At 41.2% G+C, this 18,148-nt stretch overlaps 1 protein-coding gene across 1 annotated transcript; it reads left to right on the forward strand.

Annotated features, from left to right (window-relative positions):
- The first annotated feature begins 9,866 nt into the window (after window positions 1–9,866).
- OLFML1 (olfactomedin like 1) lies at window positions 9,867–17,825 on the forward strand. The gene is made up of 3 exons (XM_058807449.1): window positions 9,867–10,174; window positions 12,058–12,346; window positions 15,516–17,825. The coding sequence occupies exons 1-3, from the start codon at window positions 10,049–10,051 to the stop codon at window positions 16,292–16,294; spliced, it is 1,194 nt and encodes a 397-aa protein (XP_058663432.1). The 5' UTR covers window positions 9,867–10,048; the 3' UTR covers window positions 16,295–17,825.
- Window positions 17,826–18,148: the final 323 nt, after the last annotated feature.

Raw genomic sequence — 18,148 nt, forward strand, 5'->3', positions numbered from 1 at the left:
AGAGGCAGGGCTCTCAGTTCCTGTCCCTATCAGGGATTTCCCTCTATTTCCCTCTCAGAAATTGTACCTGTTCCCATTTCAAAGTCAGGTAAACATAATTTGTGTATGGTTTCAGTCTTTTTGTACATTGGAGCAGAGCAGAAGGGAAACAACGAAATCCATGAGCAGTAGCAAGTGAGAAGCCACAATACAGGTCCAGTGCCTCTTACCTCCCTCCTGGGACAAGTATCTGCCCATCCTAAACTGAAACAAGGCTTAAATCTCACAGCCAGGGTACACATTCAGCATAAACCATCCCTAAATCTTGCTGTCCCTTGTCTGTATATGCAAGAAATTGCTGTAATCCTGTTTAACTGCTGACAGTGCCTGGATCACATTCCTATTTTTTTTACACTTGGCAGAACTCTCTGCATGCATTACAATATACAGAGGGCAGAGGTTTGACCATCTGGCCATAGATGTCAAACTGAGACATTTTCCAGTGGCAGCATCTGGTTGTTCCTCAAAAAGCAGTGTGTTTGCAGCTTTGGGCCTGTTACTCAGTAGGGCTACAGATGCATTCTGGGCTACCAGGTCTCCTTGCATTGCTTTTTTATAAGTCACCTTTAACTCTCTATATTATTTTTTTTTTTTTTCTGTTTGTGAGACTCTGGACTAGCATATTTGTTTTGTAAAGGTTTAATAGGGAGGCATGTGAAACATACATACACCAAGAGGAAATATGTAGTCCTACATGGAGGCAGGAACAGGCAGGCTGAGAGCCTTATCTATAATTAACAGGCCATCCTCAGCTGTGTAGCAACAATGCCCCTTAGGAGCCAAGGACAATACATGTGGCAAAATGATAACATTCAGACTGATTACAAAGCTGTCTATGCCTTCTAATGCCTGGCATGTGCCAAACATGCATGAAATTGTAACATTTCCTTAGCAGGCATTTCCAGTAAAAGAAAACACGAAGCCTGGATTTAAAGACTGAACCCTCTTTCTGTAAAAACCTCTGCAGAAATGCCCCACAGGATTTGTTCCTCCATCCTGAGCCACTTCATTCAGTGTGACATTAGTGAATCACTGATGTACTTCAGAGTTTGAAGGACCAGCAGCCAGACTGTACTGAAGGCCAGGGAGAAAGTCACAAAAAATAAGCTAGTGGCCAAATCTGATGTGTCACTTTTATGCCGTGTGAGGCAGTGACATCTTTTTAAATCATCTCTCAGGCAGACACACAGAGATATTTTTTTCAGAGCATCTGAAAGAATATATGTAATACCTGTGCATGTATTAGAATATATGTAATACATGTATAGGTATTGTACATTCGTTAACACTTACACAGACCATAATTGTTGTTCTAACACAGCCCAAAATTCACATTTTAACACTGTCACACACAGATTCTCTGATAACACTGCCATGGCAGCACAGCATGACTGCAGGGATTGCTTACCTGGGACTATTCTCCAAATCAGCCCAGCTGGGTTCCTGGGCCTGGGACAATGACAATGACAATTCCACAGGGACTGTACAGTCCTTCTGCCAGGGACAGGAGTGCACAGAGCACACAGTGAAGTTGTGGCAGAACGTTTGGGTGTGATGCTCACATGTGCTGTGCAGAAAAGGGAATGATATTTCACTGTTAAACCAGCAGGCCTAAAAGATGCAGCAGTGTGCAGGCTCCCAAGTGTCAGGAATAAATATGTCCCATTGGAGGACTAGGCTGATTCAAGAGCAGAAAAGATCTCTCCCCCATGTACAGATGCTGCTTGTCCTCTGCTGCAGAGAATCACAGCAGGAATTTTATGTTTGAACATATGGACGAGTTAGTCATGCCCTATCTACTCAGAGAAACAAACAGAGCCAGGTTGGATAGCTTGCAGGGCAGAACAGCTTTTCTTTTTTCTTTTTTTTCGCTATAACCCAGTAAAAGGCCACAATGGTGGCACTGAATTTCTATTTTAATCAGTTAACAGAAACAGTTTCTGATTGTCTGGCCAACTGGGGGCTAGAGAGATGGAAAATTTTACCACATATTATCTATCGCTGAATGGATTCTGTCCTTTCCAGCCTTCCTCCTAAGACAAGTGTTTTGCTTTTTTTTCCCCGAGAAAGTACTCTGTAAGTTGAATATTTTTATGAAAAGACTGAAATGTTTTCAGCAAGAAGCTCACATTTCAGACCGTACAAATTCAGTGTGCACTGAGCCCTGACAGGTCAGAGGGAACAGATGAAATCCACTTGGTACAGCACTGCAAATGTTGTACACTGTGCACAGAAACGTGTGACCTTTTCCTGGATGGAGATAATTAATTTTGGAGATATGACAAAGCTTGGGGAATGGATTCAGTATAACAATGGCAGCACTGCTAAACAACAAGCTGACTTCTAAAGAAGAATTAAAGAAATAGTTATCAATTATTCATGACAGCTTAACTTGTTTATATCCTTTCCAGGCAGCATAGTGCAACTGCTTTATTATTCATCATAAACTGGCACCAGGACCATTTCATCTGATACACTGACTTCCAAATGTGATAGTGCTAACACCAGAGAGAGCATAGAGGCCACAAAATCCATTTCTTACATATGTGTCATGCCTAGAGTTCACTGTGTTTATTTGGAGGGGACTCTCTTTAATGTGGAATCTCCTGTGAATGTCTTATTTTCTATTCACTTTCAGAGATTGGGTGCAGCATAATATGAAGCATACACTGAATGAAAATATGGAAAGTGTCTTGTCATGGAGGGGCTTTGAAAAATGTCAGTTTGAAAAGCTGTACAGCTGACTGCTCTGCAGGCCCAATGGACACACCCTTCCCGGACCTGCAGCTTGTCTGTCAGGAGATTTCCTGAACTAATTCTCAGAATAATGTGTCTCAAAAAATATCCTCTCTTCTTATGTACTTTTTTGTGCTTATTGGCTCACTTGCCCCCCCTATAATTACTAAGTTTATTTTTCTTAGATTCTCTGGCATGCATCAAGGATAATTTTGAGACCATAAATTGGTTGGCAGAAATGAAAGTTGGAAATAGAAAAGATAGAAATGATGAAATTTATTTTTGGGACTAGATTAGAGAGACATAAAAATCTATATACCTTTAGATCACCATTTAAAGTCCGAATATGTCTCTTTGGCTCAGTTCCTGAATGCAATTCTTAATTTTGAGTTTGTCCAGAGAAGTATTCTCAGACAGCTGTAAAGATTTAACAAATTTTCCCAGAAGCAGAAATCTCAAGACTCCCATGTAGAAAACTGAGAACACAACAGGCCTTGTTAGTCTTACCTTCAGACCAGGGTGATAGCAAGCAGACACAAATAACAAGAAAAAATCCAAGGTATTTTTTTTCTTTTACCATATTTTGATTTTTCTTTAAAACTTTCTTTTTAAGTACCCCTTGCTTTTCAGCGTGACTCTGGAGCTCAGGCTTTGCCCGTCTTCCTCATTTTTACTGGAAATGTGAAAAAAAACCAGCACAATTTATCTCACCCATCCTCAGCAACTCCTTCAGGGCCTTTTCTGTCCTAGTTCCCCCAGTTCCTAGATGTTTCCCCATCTTTCAGGGTTTCGGCAGATTTAATTGGACACTTGCTAGCACAGCTCCATTCCGCTCAGCTCAAGTTTCTGCCGCCGTCGCCATCACCAGAATCTCTGAACGTGGCATCAGCAAGCACTCAGAAATTCAGAGCAGGATCAGAGTTTTAGTTTGAAACAAGGAAACCACAGAGTCCTGAACTCACTGAGCAGTCCCAGAGCACATCACCCTGCCACAAACTCTCTCCGTACCTGCCACTGACCCACGAACATTTGCATTATTCATTGTCGCTAAGCGTATTTCTTCCACCAACTGGTGGAATTTAGTCTGTGCAGAGGGAGACTTACTTGCTAAATTTTAACAGCTTTCCCAGGTATGTACAGAGCCCTTCTTGGTTCTTTGCAACACTTTAGTGCAGGTTATGAATCTATTTCTTCGGTGCAACAATAAATGAAACAACACTAGGTGATGAAATGTTACCTTGTCATTGTCTACCACCTCCCCCCCGAAAAAAGAAAGAAAACAACACAAAAAAACAATAAAAAAAACTGAAAACATTACATCCTAGGCATTTAAAGTTCAAAAAGTATCTTTTCAGCTTTTCAGAAGTCATGCCTCACACCTAAAAGGCCCTTTTGAAAAAGAAGCACAACCAAAAAACCACACCAGGCATTCTTAACTGAAATGAGATGGGAAAATGTCATAATCATTTCCTGTAAATACTCTGAATTTAAAGCAATGTCATTTTGACTACTGCACTCCTGTGAATAGGTTTAATGAACATGAACATTCAAGCAAAACAAATTTTAGTGACAATATTCATGAGCAAATTCCACACTGGAAAACAAACTAAAAGCAGCAAAAATTTTAATGTTGGTTCATATAGAATTGCATAATTCAAAGTTTGTTTAGTTCTGGGGATACAAATTGAAGTTTCAAGCTACTAGGACTTGTCTTTGATCAACAGAAGTGAGATTCTGAGTTCGGCAACAAACAAACAAACAAACAGATTATTCAGAATAACTGCAAGCAGTTGATATTTATGCCAGACTACTTCATGATCCATGTCCAGATGGATTTCTCTGGATTATTTTAGTGGTTATAGGTGGCTTATAGAAAAAATGGGAACAAGCTTTTCAGTAGGGCCTGGAGCAACAGGGCAAGGGACAATGGTTTTAAATTAAAAGAGGGTGGATTCAGACCAGATACAGGATATCAGTTTTTTACACTGAGGGGGATGAAACACTGGCACAGGTTACTCAGAGAAGTGGGGGAGCCCCATCCCTGGAAACACTCAAGGCCAGCTTGGAAAGGGCTCTGAGCAACCTCCTCTGGCTGAGGAGGTCCCTGCTCATTACAGGGCGGTTTTCACCAGCAGAGCTTTAAAGGTCCTTTCCAACTCAAAATATTCTATGATTCTACCATTTAACCAACTGTCTTGGGTTAGAAATGCAAAATATGGCTGGGGGTGTGTGTTCTGTCTCCACCTGTCAGAGCTGGGGCAGTTCTCTGCTGTTCATGGGGCAGTTTTTTCTTTATCTCCCCCATAGCCAATCCTCCCTCCAGGAGATCCCTGCTGTTAATGGGCCATTCATTAATAATTATCTTCTGTTTATGGCCACTGAGTGTCCCTGCATGGCTGAGCCAATTCCAGCATCCCATGGGGAGATGCTCCACCCAGAGGAGGAGCCAAGCATTCCTACCTGGATCCAATCTGAATTTTGGGACATTCCTACCTGGATACAATCTGAGCTTTGGGACATTCCTACCTGGATCCAATCGGAGCTTTGGGACACCCCAGCAGCCTTTGCCCCCTGCATTCCCAGAGGAGCAGCTTTCTGCTGCCCTGCATGGCCAGAGGGAGCCCAGGCCCATCTCCAGCAGCCCTGGAGCTGCAGAGGAAAACTCCCCCCTTGTGCAGGATCCCTGCTGCAGCAGAGCCACAGCTGGGACTGCAGGAGGGCTGAGCCCCCATGGGATGGGGCTGGGACACCTCCCTGACACACAGGGGACAGGGCATGGTCCGACTCTGGCAGGGTTGTTTTGTATTACTGCATTTTTATTTTATTTTTTCCTAGTAAAGAACTGTTATTCCTACTCGCATATCTTTGCCTGAGAGACCCTTAATTTCAAAATTACAATAATTCAGAGAGAGGGGGTTTACATTTTCCATTTCAAGAGAGGCTCCTGCCTTCTTTGAGAGAAACCTCTGCTTCCGAACCAAGATGCTACCTCCAACAAGAAATCTACACAAATAGAGTACAGCTTTATTTCACTTTTATTATTTCATGCGTAGAGACAGCCCTGATGTGACAACTCATTTTTCCTGTTATTGCTGGGCATCCTGGGCTCTTGCTGGTCCGAAGGAGCTCAAGAATTCCCAGTTTGGGGTGGCACAGACCTAAAGCCTAGAAGAGCTTTCTCTCCACCTGGCTCCCTGGTGTTCTTCACCCCAAACCATGCTTCCCTCTGCGTGTTCTATCCCCCTCAGAGGCTTTGGAATTGTGTGTTCCAGTCGAGTCTGCCTTGCAATTCCCAGGGCTTGGGAGCCGCCTAGTGGAGTCCTCTGTGAGTCCTGAAATTCTGCCAGTCCTGCTCCTTATCACTGCACTGCTGGCTGATACCACTCCCAGCACTGTGCAAATCCTTAAAATCAGAGGGTTTTGGGAAAGCTGCCAAAGGCAGGCCTCAGAGACAGCAGAACTGGGATTAGAGCTAAGCAGTAGCCATGAGATTGGTCAGCAGAAAAATTATTTAAAAAGTAGAAAAGCAAGGACAAATAGAACAATGGTCTGTGTATTAACGCTTGTCTAGAATAACTCCCAAAGCTATAGAAAAGTTTAAATAGCAAGATATTTGGAGTCCTCTGTGAGTCCCAAAATTCTGCCAGTCCTCCTCCTTATCACTGCATTGCTGGCTGATTCCACTCCCAGCACTGCTTTTATAGCTGACCACCACAGAAGGACTTCACTCGGACTTCATGTCTTGGTCCTATCTACAGAAATGGGAGTCACTTTCTATGGTATAGAAATGAAGGGAAAAAACACAAAGAAAACAAAAAGGCAGTGACTGAACTGGAATTAAGTGCTGATTTCCTACTGTGACAAAGATATTTTCTAACCTCACAGATCTCAGCATTAGCCCTGTGGCCAGTAGTAACAAGGAACTTGGTTCTGCAGACCCAAGTCCCAAAAAAATTAGAAAATACAGAAGTAGACCATGACACTCCCTATACTACTAAAATAAAACACCAGTCTGATTCACCAACATCAAAATCTATCAAAATAGGCAGGCGTAAACTAAACAAAATTGCAATCACACACAGAGTCCCACATGAGCACACAAGCATTGGGATATCACTGATGCATCAGGGTGAGCAGCAGTTCTTCTGATGCAGGGGTGTATAAAATCAGTAGAAAGCTCTGAATCAGAATCTGATTTTTACTTTTCATCCGTTATTGCTTTGCATGCTGAGGTTAATTAAAGATGAAAAACATAATTAACCTTGTTTTAAGCCACGGTGTAGTTTGGGAGTAAAATCTGGTGTATTTGTGCACTACTTGGATCTAAGTGACAGGAGCTGGGACTTCCCACTTGTTTTCAGGGCTGTAATAACACAGGGCAGGGCATTAGGACAGCATCCATGGCTCAGGACAAGCCAAGGAAAAAGCCAAGGAAAAAGGGTGAGGGAGCCCTGGGAGTCAGGGATGTTCCCAAAGCTCAAAACTAAAAAATGTCTTGTGATTCCTGTGAGGAGCTGAGAAACCAGAGTGGGACTAGAGGAAAAAGAACCTGATTTGTTGTGGCACTTCTCTAGTTATCCCACCTGAAATGACAAAAAGAAACTGACTTATAAAACACCCAAAACAACAAAACATAGAATACAATCATATGAGTGAAATAATATCTTAAGGAAATGTCATTCTTCCCCCAAATCAAGTACACACTATGAACTGATTTCAACATTGCTTTTAAAACACATAAAGCTCCATCCAGCATCTGAAATCAAAACGACAAACACAGATGGAGCTGAAAATGCCTATTTTTCCTTTGAAAATATCTAACAGCTGTTAAAACAGACACCAAATGGTAAAAAGGTGGAAAAAATACAGCAAAGAAGCAGCATTGAAAAGAAAAAGATAACATCTCAGCCAGGGAGAGGACAAGAACAGTGAAAAGGCATATTCACCTACATTTAGACACTTGTTTCCTTTTAAAGTTGGAGAGGCCTGTCAAATCAAGGGAGTAATGGTTATGAGAAAAAGAGTTCCTTGAGTTAAAAGCAAAGTTTTTGCTCTGTTAGTGTGTAATATCCTGTGCACTGGGACCAATGTCTTCCGAGGCATGCCAAAAAATCCTGCTTTAAATCACCATCAGACATACCTATAGATATAGATTAGCTCTAGATACAGATTAGATATATAGATATAGATATAGATATAGATATAGATATAGATATAGATATATAGTTGTAGATTAGATATAGATATTTTTGGTTTTTATACAGATTATATATAGCTGGAAAAAAAATTTCTGTGTATATCTAGGCTGAAGAGAAGTGGAAAACGTACAACAAACAAAGCAAAATAAATGTAAAAACCCAACAAAGCCCAGGACTTCACCAGGTGCTGTGGCTTTCCCAGAATTGTGCATCGGGCATGGACCAGCATTGCCATTGCCACGGGATCGTGGTTTAATAAACATGGGAATGCCCCATTTGTAGAAATCCTTGGAAGGGTTTCCAGGATTTGTAGGAATCCTTCTGGTCTTTCAGCTGTGTGTGATTCTAAGGAATGATTGAACAACTTCACAGAATCTAACTCCATGTACAGCATGTTTAGGCTTATCAAGGGGGTACAGCAGTTCAAGATATTTTACCTTTTAGATTATTTTCCCTGTCTTAAGATAAAGGAAAGAAATTATATATCTGTATCTTGGCTTCTTAATATGCATTCATGAAAGGAAGTTTGTAATTTTGAATTCCACAACCTTCATCTCCCAGTCATTAGCTGGGACAGATGTGAGACTCAGAGAACAACTCTGAAGGGTTCCAGGTTCACCTCAGAGGTTAGAAAAGGGATTTATTTTCCTGTGTTGATCTTCCCTGGTGTTGCAGCTGATTATTTTGTGGAAAACAATGTCGATATATTCCACAGGACAGAATCAAGGAAATTCAGACTTCCCAAGGTGTGTCTGCCCTCAGGTCAAGCTCTCTGTCCCCTCAAGCAGGAGCTCTGGAGTAAACTGAAATGCCACTGTACTGAAAAATCAAATATTAAACTCTCTGTGCATCACTGACTGTGCCTGTAAATAGGAGCTGGCAAATTGTGTGCCCCTCTTAGGGTGAAGCAATACTGAAATACAGAATACTGCTGTGTGCACTGGGGTGAAATTTGCCTGCAAAGCACACATAAGCACCGTGCAAAAACCAAACACACAGAGGAAAAAAATCTGCCTGCTGTGGCACACACACTCTCTTGAATTCTGCAATCTTCACACGAGGCAGTTAGAAAGAAAAAGAAAGCTTGGTAAATGTGATGAAAAATTAAAAAACCAAAACTGTAGGAAAAGAAAAATGGGAGGAGGAAAAAGTGAAGAGGTGGAGAATTCTGAGAAACAGAGACGTCCAGCTTGGCTTCAGATACAAAGGCAGCTTTTTAAGCTCCAAGCGCATGGTTTTCTAGCAAACAGTGTTAGCATGGCCATGAGTTTTTCCAAACAAGGCATTCAGTCAGGAAAATTATGAAATCAAATAAATACAAATAGCCTCCAATGCAGTAGGCTCATGTAAGTTAATTATAATTCATTTTTAAGTCAGACTAAGTAGAATTATAATTCCAAAAAAAGATGTCTGTCATAAACTCCACTGAATGGACAGAGCTGTGTTAAGGGTATTGTTTTCAGCTGGAAAAGTAGTGTCAAGAGAAAAAGGAGGAGGAATTTCTTTTAAAAAGAGTTTTATGTCTGGTTTCCAGTCCCACTGTAAATAGGGTGAATAGTGGAAGTGAAATGAGTTGCTTCAGGTGGCTTTACAGGCACAGACACCCAGCACCAGACCTCCCTGTGTTCCACCCACTGTGAATCCACTCTGACCTGCAAAGAGCACACTCTGCAGGATTGGTCACACAGGAAAGCAGATGGGAGGAGAAAGGAGGGGAAAATAAATTACTTTTATTTGTATTCTTTAATAAAATTTGGCCTACAGGCTGGATGTGACTCAGTGCTGAACATCTGGGATTGATCATAGGATCACAAACTGAGAAGTAGTCATCTGGCTCCTAGAAATAAACACATTCAGTCCCTCTGCCACAATGTTACTTCCTTAATGATCGAATGCAACAGCCATTTTAAGTCCTTTTAATCTTTTCAGCCACCGTATTTTTTAACTTTTTAGTAATTTTTACTATTATTTTTTCACTTCAGATGACGGTAAATTGCATTTGACCTTGGACTGGCAGCGTTTGGGATTGCCCACAGAACTGATTCACCACTTTCCTCCAAAAGCCTTCTGGTGCCATGGTAGCCTTACAGGTCCATTTCTTGCTGGTTCCATCCCTCATGAGCATCCTGGGAGCAGCACAGTACGTGATGCAGGATGCAGCCCTGCTGAGCTACATTGACCAGCGTTTTCTGTCTCTGGAGGTATGTGCCTGATGAATCCTTCTGCAGCAAAAGAGGCTTGAAAGTGTGTGGATGTTCTGGGGGCAGGACAGCCTGTATGATATGTCAAATCAGGAGGGTGAATTTCCAGCTTTGTCCAAAGGATGAGTAAAATCGTGGCTAAAACTTTAACTGTAATGATCCCAACTCACCGCATCGTTTGTTGCAGGATAAAATTTCATAATGTTATGTTTTTATTATAATTTGTATTTTTTTTAAATGGCATCATTGAATTTAGCTAAAAATGCAAATGTTTATACAGAACTGTCACAGACCATCCTAGGGAGCAGTATAAACATATTTTCACCTGTAGAAGCGCTGTCAAGTATTTGTTAGCAAGGAGATAGAAATTTATCAGGTATTTTTCCCCTGTGTGCAGATATCCCCACCTGGAAGGGCAGTTTAAGACACATTCATGCAAACCAGCAGTCTATCTGCACTTCAAATAAACCCTTAATATCAGAGAGACTGAAATGCAGTCCTTTCAATTCCTTGAATTCCTTTCAATTACTTATATAAATGTACCACTTCTTGCTTTTTTCCTACGATAAAAAGCTACCAGTACTGCAAAATACCTCTTCAGTATTGGTGTGTTACCATCATATATTGTTAATTTTAATTATTGACACGTCCCTGGCTCCTGGCTTACATTTTCAGACTCACAGAGAAGCTCTAACTTGCCTGATTTGATGTCCCTTTCCATACAAAGCCCTCACTAGTCTTATCTTCTCAACGCTGAAGGATTAACCTGATATTCTCTTCCCACTGTGTAGATGGAGATTTACATTTTCTTTGCCACTCTAGGAGTAGCTTCACCTGGCAATTTCTATTCCTTTGGCACCTATTAAAAATGAGGTAACCTGTGGCATTTGGCGCAAGGGGCACAAAAGGAACAGGACAGAGAAGTGAGGCAGATACTGATGACAGCACTTGAAAGCATTTAAAATAAAGGTTTTGTAGAAAGCAATTAAGCAACTTCCTGGGGGCTTATGGTCTTGTATAAATGGGGGAGAGAGGATGTGGCACAGAAAGCACAGCTCACAAAGCAAACCAACCAAAGATCTGCTCAAATTCCTCATCTTCCCAAAGTGGCAGCTGAACTACTATTTTCAGGATACCTATGAAGCAGCTGCATTGCAACAGAGAAACATATTTCTTGCCTTTGAAAACAGTGATAATTTGAATTTAGGTGTAAAAAATAGGTTTTTTGCTTTCTGTGTTTGGGGGGGTTTGTTCTTATTGTTTTTTGTTGTTGTTTTGGGTTGGTCACAACTTCTCCGAGGACTTTTCCTGGGGAAGGCAGTGAGAAGCACAGAGAGAAGAAGAGAAAACAATTCTTGTCTCTAGTCACTGCTCCTGTTGTTTTTGCACATGTGGAATGTGTTATGGAGATTGTTTACCCGAAGTGATTTGTTCATTGGACGCTGGTGAAGGTTGTTTTGATTCCTTGGCCAGTTGGGTCAAAGCCGTGTCATGGCTGTCTCCAGACAGACACAGGATTTTCTTTAGTATAGTGTAGTATTCTTTAGTATAGTATCTCTTTAGTATGTAATTTAGTGTAGTATTAGTGTAATATTATAGCTTAATAAAGCATTTGTTCAGCCTCCTGAACCACGGAGTCAGAGCACTGTTGGGGTCATCCTGAAATGATGTGTCAAGTCAAAAAAAATGTGGATTTTTGTCCAGATTTTTGAATTCTGTGCCAGTCTGAGATGTTCTCCTCACACAGACACCCTGGGCTGGAATAGGTGGGTGCAGGGCACTGGGAAGGAGGGAGCAGCAGGGTTGTGAAAGTGACCATGAGCGAGGTCGCGGGGTGCACACAGAATACCCACATCTGTTCTCTTCCCGCGCGCTGGCTGAAGAGGAGGCTGGAGAAGTGCAGCCAAGACCTGCTGGAATACGTGGATGAGTTCAGGGAGCTCTCCAAGGCGGCGCTGGCCCGCCTGGCAAGGCTGAGCACCGACAAGGCTGAGCTCAAGGGGGAGGTGGAGAATCTGCTCACGAGGGTCGAGCGCGCCCAGAGGGACATCGACTATTTCGGATCCCTCGCGGATTCCAACGCCTGCGTGGAAGTGCACGAGGACCTGCTGAAACAGCAGCTGCTGGAAGAGGCAGAGGAGAAAAAGAGGCTTAAACTCATGCTTAACGCAAGTAAGAGCAGTTTGTTTTTCAGAGCTTCGGTGTGAGCAGTCCCACGTGCGCGTGCTGGCGCAGGGATAAGAGATTCTCATCGGCAAGGGGGTTTGGGCTGTGTAAATGCAAGACTTATAAAACCCATGTATATGCAAAAAAGGTATGGGAGAGGGAGGGAGGAAAATACAGTTCAAACATTCACTTTGCAGAAATTCTACTGCATATCAAATTAATTCTTTGGAAGTTACTTTTTTATTATAAAATCAGGTAAAATCCTCAGGAGGTGTGATGTTGCAAAGTCGCAGAAAAACGCATTTCTGAGTACTGCAGGTGTACTAAGGAAGTAATAGTGGTCTTTGCTTTTTGGACTAGGCAGGGTCAAAACCTCAACTCAAAAGTAAATTTATGGGTTAATAAACTAATTAATTTACTTCTACAATTTTTACCAGCTTTACTATCCTGCTCTGTCATCCTTCCTGTCCTTGTCCCCTCCTTTAATAAGAGAGCACACTGGCTTGGCTGTCAGCAAAGCTTAGTTCTGATTTGTAGATTTGGTGTTATGGTACCTAGCATGAAAAATACATGCACAATCTATAATTTTTTTAAAACAAATGACATTTCTTAATTATCTTTACCTTAAGAAGTTTTGGTATGGATGTAAACTTATTAAAGTTTAAAGAAGACAAATTTAAAGAAGACTTTTCATAGTAGTAAGAAATGAAGAGTAAATAATAAGAGATACAAACTGAAATTTTTAAAAAGTGAGTGAAAGAACTTTAGCATCATCAATTATACAATTCCACTGACTTCAGCAGAATGAGGTTGATTTAATTTTACACAGAAATTTACAATTTCTGCTTAGACTTTTTAAACAAATCAGTATTAATGCAGATGCTTACAGAAGCAATCACCTATTCTGCTTCTGAGTCTCCCCATACTCCACAATTCAGTGCTCTGAATATCAATAGTTCTGTTTTCCATTTAGAGAACTTTTGAACATCAGGCATTTTTTTCAGAGAGGAAAATAATTGGAGATATTTAAATTGACTGCAGTTAAGGCACTTTGAAAATTGTACCTTTCTGAGAGTTTCAGAGGGGAAAAAATTACTTTACATTTTCCTTTGTTGGAAATTATTACTTTTAACTTTATTGTAGCAGCTCATGGGAACTTTACTTTCAATTTGTTCTCTGGTGTCAGTACTAGTCAGATGCTTTTCCTATTGAATTTGATGTCAAAAGTATTCCCTATGCAGATTTTACAGGACATAGAAAAAGTAGGAAGATCCTCAACTCTAGAAAATAGCAGCTCTGCTTCTATGCTTTCATGTCTTAACCAGACTCTATGATTATTTTTGCTGAGTCACTTCAAAAATATAGCAGAAAAGAGGGTTTTTAAGTCCAGCTTTGTTACTGTGTTTGGGTCAAGTTCACACAGAAAATAACAATCAGACAAAAATCTGGTTATTTCCCCTGCAGAGGAAGATGCTGCTAAGGCCGCCTAGGGTTTTTGATTCAGCACCTTTAATTTTTTTTTAATCTATCTGATCAATAAATGTTAGGTTTGAGAGAGCTGTTGCAGCTTGCTCGGGGAAGGCACTTCCAGAGTGAGGACTTCTCTGAAGGAAAAAAATCCACTTTGTAGCAGCAATATCCAAAAGCTTTGATTAGAGGGTATCAGTGCACACAAATTATATAAAGATTGCTTTCTACAGGCAACTGGAGTATTGCCACTGACTTCAATAGGTTCCTATCAGGCCAAGCAGGGGGGCTGGTTTTGCTTTCTCCATTTCATCTGCTGCCAGAACTTCCTGCCTTGGAGCTTTGTTTGTCCTGTTTGCTGAAATGGCTGCACTCCACCGAAAGCAATTCTTTCAACTTCAAATGCTGCGCCCTGTAATTTATGAGTGCCTTTGGTAAACAAGCTTGGTTAATATGCTTTGCAATAGTTTTGTTGGTTTTTTATCCCTGGAAAGGATGCTGCCTGATAAAGATCTCAGAGTCTAAATGCCTGCGTCCTCCCAGGCTTGGTGCTTTCTGGTCTGAAACCTCCCTGCAGAGGGCACAGGAAATGTGAAGGAGCCAGAGCTGTGACCTGAGGCCAGTTTTAACCCTACAGGGAGGTAAAGAGCTGGGTGGCTCCACCAGCCACACCCCTGGCACAGGAATTGGCAGCACAGACACCACACCAGCAGCTCCTTCAAAGGCCACCTCAGTGCACGCACACCCCTGCTCGTGTGATCTATATTCTGTTCTTGCTCCATTCTGTGCAGGTGTTGGGAAGGTGAATGGGAAGATAGCCCAGTTTTTTGGCTTTCAGTTATGCTGAACTGTTTTTTGTTTCTGTTTATACTATAAATGCATAACAAAGAGGCTATCTGAGGATAAGACCAGTCCTGAAACAAAAAATACTATACATGTAGATAATGGATTTTAATTTGTATGCCTCCAACAAGAAATAAATCTGATTACTTTACTGTGTTGATCTAAACCAGAAGTCAGTTATCTGAAGTAAAAATTATAGCCCTGTAAACAGGCAGACAAGAATAATCACAAAATCACTAACTGTGCTCTTGGTCTCCTCTCAGACACAAAAACATCCAAATATTTTGGATAACATTGGTGTAATAGAACAAAACCAAGCACTCTACAGGTAGATGAAGATATTACAGTTTTATTAGCAGGAATATATAATAATAATATCATAATATTATTCAAATATAATATATATTAATATAGATTATATATTAATATATTATTGTATAATCATTATAGAAAATAGTATATATAATATATATTGTTATATTGTTATTTTATATAATATTATTCAAATATATTCAAATATACTATAATATTATTCAAATATATGATATATTATTTTATAATCATAATAGAATATATTAATATATAGTATGTATTATTTTATTTATATTTTATATAAATATTATTAAAATCTATTCAAATATACTATAAAATTATTCAAATGTAATATATAAAACTATTCTCAGTACTATTTACCAGAGCCACACTGCTGACACCTTTACTGATACATTGACTCTTTTTTGAGTCAATCACCTTTACTGATATATTGATGAATTAAAAGGAAACTAAGTAATTCAAATAAAAGAAACTCGAAAATTTACAGATCTTCTAATTTTATTTTTCTTTGCCTTTGGTAATTTCCTTGCAGGTTGTGACCACATGCTTGCAGGTATTAGGTCCCTGAAGGTGGTTAAGAAGACTGGAGGAAAGCACGGCTCTTGGATGAAAGACCCCGGCAAAAAGCACGCCAAGATTTATTTATTAAGCGGCTCTGTGAATAACGTGGTTTTGGAATTTGCGAATATCATGGCTTTCATGGAGAACAACCAGACTCTGAAGGCTCGCAGAGTGCCCTTGCCAGTGCCCTGGGAAGGAACTGGCCACGTCATCTACCAGGGTTTCCTCTTCTACCACACGCATGGCTCCTTGAACGAGATCGTGAAGTTCCACCTCCAGAGAAGGAGCGTGGCTGACCAGATGCTGCTGCCAGGGGCTGGGAGGATTCCTGCCTACCAGCTCTCTCCACAGACAAAGATAGACCTGGCTCTGGATGAGCAGGGGCTGTGGGCCCTCCACGCAGAGCCAGAGACCGGGGGGAACATTGTCCTCACCAAAATCAACCCCGTGGCCATGGCGGTGGAGCACAGCTGGGACACGCCCTGCAGCAGCAGGGATGCTGAGGCAGCTTTCATGGCCTGCAACACCCTGCACGTGGTCTACAACTCTCCTTCTGGGGGCTCCTCCCGCATCCAGTGCGTTTATGATGTTCTGGGGGCTCTGAATGCTCACACAAACCCAGGACTGCATTTCCCAAAACGCCAGGGTGGCCACTCCAGCGTGCACTACAATCCTAAAGAGAAGCAGCTCTTCGCTTGGGGCGATGGGTCCCAGATCATTTACAAACTTCACACAGAGAAGAAAGTTTAAAACATTCAGCAGCTTTTCAAGCAGACCTAAAAGCCACCAGTCCCAGGTGAACACAGCCTTTTATGTGTATTAAAATTGCATTATACCCAGCTGTTACAACTTTCATCCATTTTACGTAACTTAAGATTTATGTACCCCAGTAATCTTAAAGCCCAATAAAGAATATGTGAAGACCGAATTAATATAAATTACATGATGACTAACTGCCACACATACACAACCCCTCCTGCCCCCCCCCAAATCAAAGTCTAAGGTTAATTTGAAAACAAATAATAGCCCATTTCTGACACCTTCTCTTCCTATTGAAACTATGTTTTCTGTTTCAATGCCATGGAAATCAAATCAGAAATCCTTCCTGTCCAAAACAAAGTCTGACACCCTTTCCTAGTCTGAAGATCACTATAGAAAGCCTTTTAGTAAGCAGTATAAAATCACATGCTTCCAGAGAATTTAGATATCAGTTTTAACAGGAGAGGTTTATTTTACCACAAACTGTAGGAATAGGCAGCCCCACAAACATGGTTTATATTTAACATAGAACTCTCATACATCACATCAAGGCTACTCCTGTTCATTGAACCTCTAGAGTATTTCCATGAAAATTCCACACTTCCTATCCATATAGCTGTAGAGACCACTGTGGATCCTGCCAGTACATTAGCTGCAGCCCAATATTCACTTTTATCAGCTTCAAGGCACCACTTTTCACTATTTTTGAGCATATCGCTGTTTGCGTGTCAGAAGGAATGTTCCTAGGTGAGCTCTTCTGGGTCACACACCACTTTGGAAGGTTTTACGTGTCACTCTTTGTTGTTATTGTCACTAGGTCTCTTTCAGCATCTACTTGTGAGGCATTTGCCCCAATGTTTCAGCTCCCATTGGTTACAGCAGAGTCTTTCTCATCCTATCCTCCACGTCCAGGAAAAGGTGGCTCAGGTGAGCAGGGCATGGCACTGCTCAGTCCTGGGTTTGGGAATCACAGACAGACTCTAGGTATTTTTGTTTCAAAAATAAGGTTTAAAATGTTCAATAACGTATAAAAAAAGGCTTTTAATGTTAAATACAGGTATAGATTGTATTTTTTAATTTATTTTAATGACAGCTGCATGTCTAATAGCAAACAAACACACACACAAAAAAACCTCTGAAAAACCACAAATAATTGTACTTGAAAAGCAGTCCGCAGCTGTTGCTACAGAAAAGACCATTTTGTTCATTACACTGAGAGAGCTGTTGTTCTGTTTAAAAATTAGCTTCCAGAGAACAGCCAGACATCAGGGAATGATTTTGAAAAGGAGTTCCAGAGCACAATTAGGAGTGTATAGACTGCTGGGCTGCACCAGTGGCACTCTGCCTTTGTCACTCGGAGCAGGGCTAGTGAGTGGAGCACAGCAGACAGAGGGTGCACAGCCACAGACAACCCCAGGCTGCCAGGGGGCTGGGCTGGCACTGCTTTCCTGGCTGAAAGGCACAATTTGGCCTTTTATTACTCCTCTGTAAAATTACAAACATGTAAATGCCTGAAAACGGTATCAGCCACCTCTGTGAGAACTTTTACTGGAAATTCTGTGTAACTTCCTTTTTTTAAGAAATAAAGTCTTTGGGTGCAAATGTGGATTGAATCTGCTTTTTAGAAGAGGGGTTCTTGGGATGTGCTTCGTGCACAGACAAAAAACAACTTAAATTACTTAAATCACTGTTGCTCACACTCTTCCTGGAGCACAACATAGTCCAGGCCACTGGTGCTGCAGCAGGGAACAAGCTGGGTTGGGGTAGCACATGGATTTTGTGTCTGTAGTGGCAGCAGCATCTCTGGGCTTACAGCACTGGGGACAGGTGAGGGATTCATATCTG

Source organism: Ammospiza caudacuta, chromosome 6 (genome assembly GCF_027887145.1).
Source record: "Ammospiza caudacuta isolate bAmmCau1 chromosome 6, bAmmCau1.pri, whole genome shotgun sequence".
Classification (NCBI taxonomy): Eukaryota; Metazoa; Chordata; class Aves; order Passeriformes; family Passerellidae; genus Ammospiza; species Ammospiza caudacuta.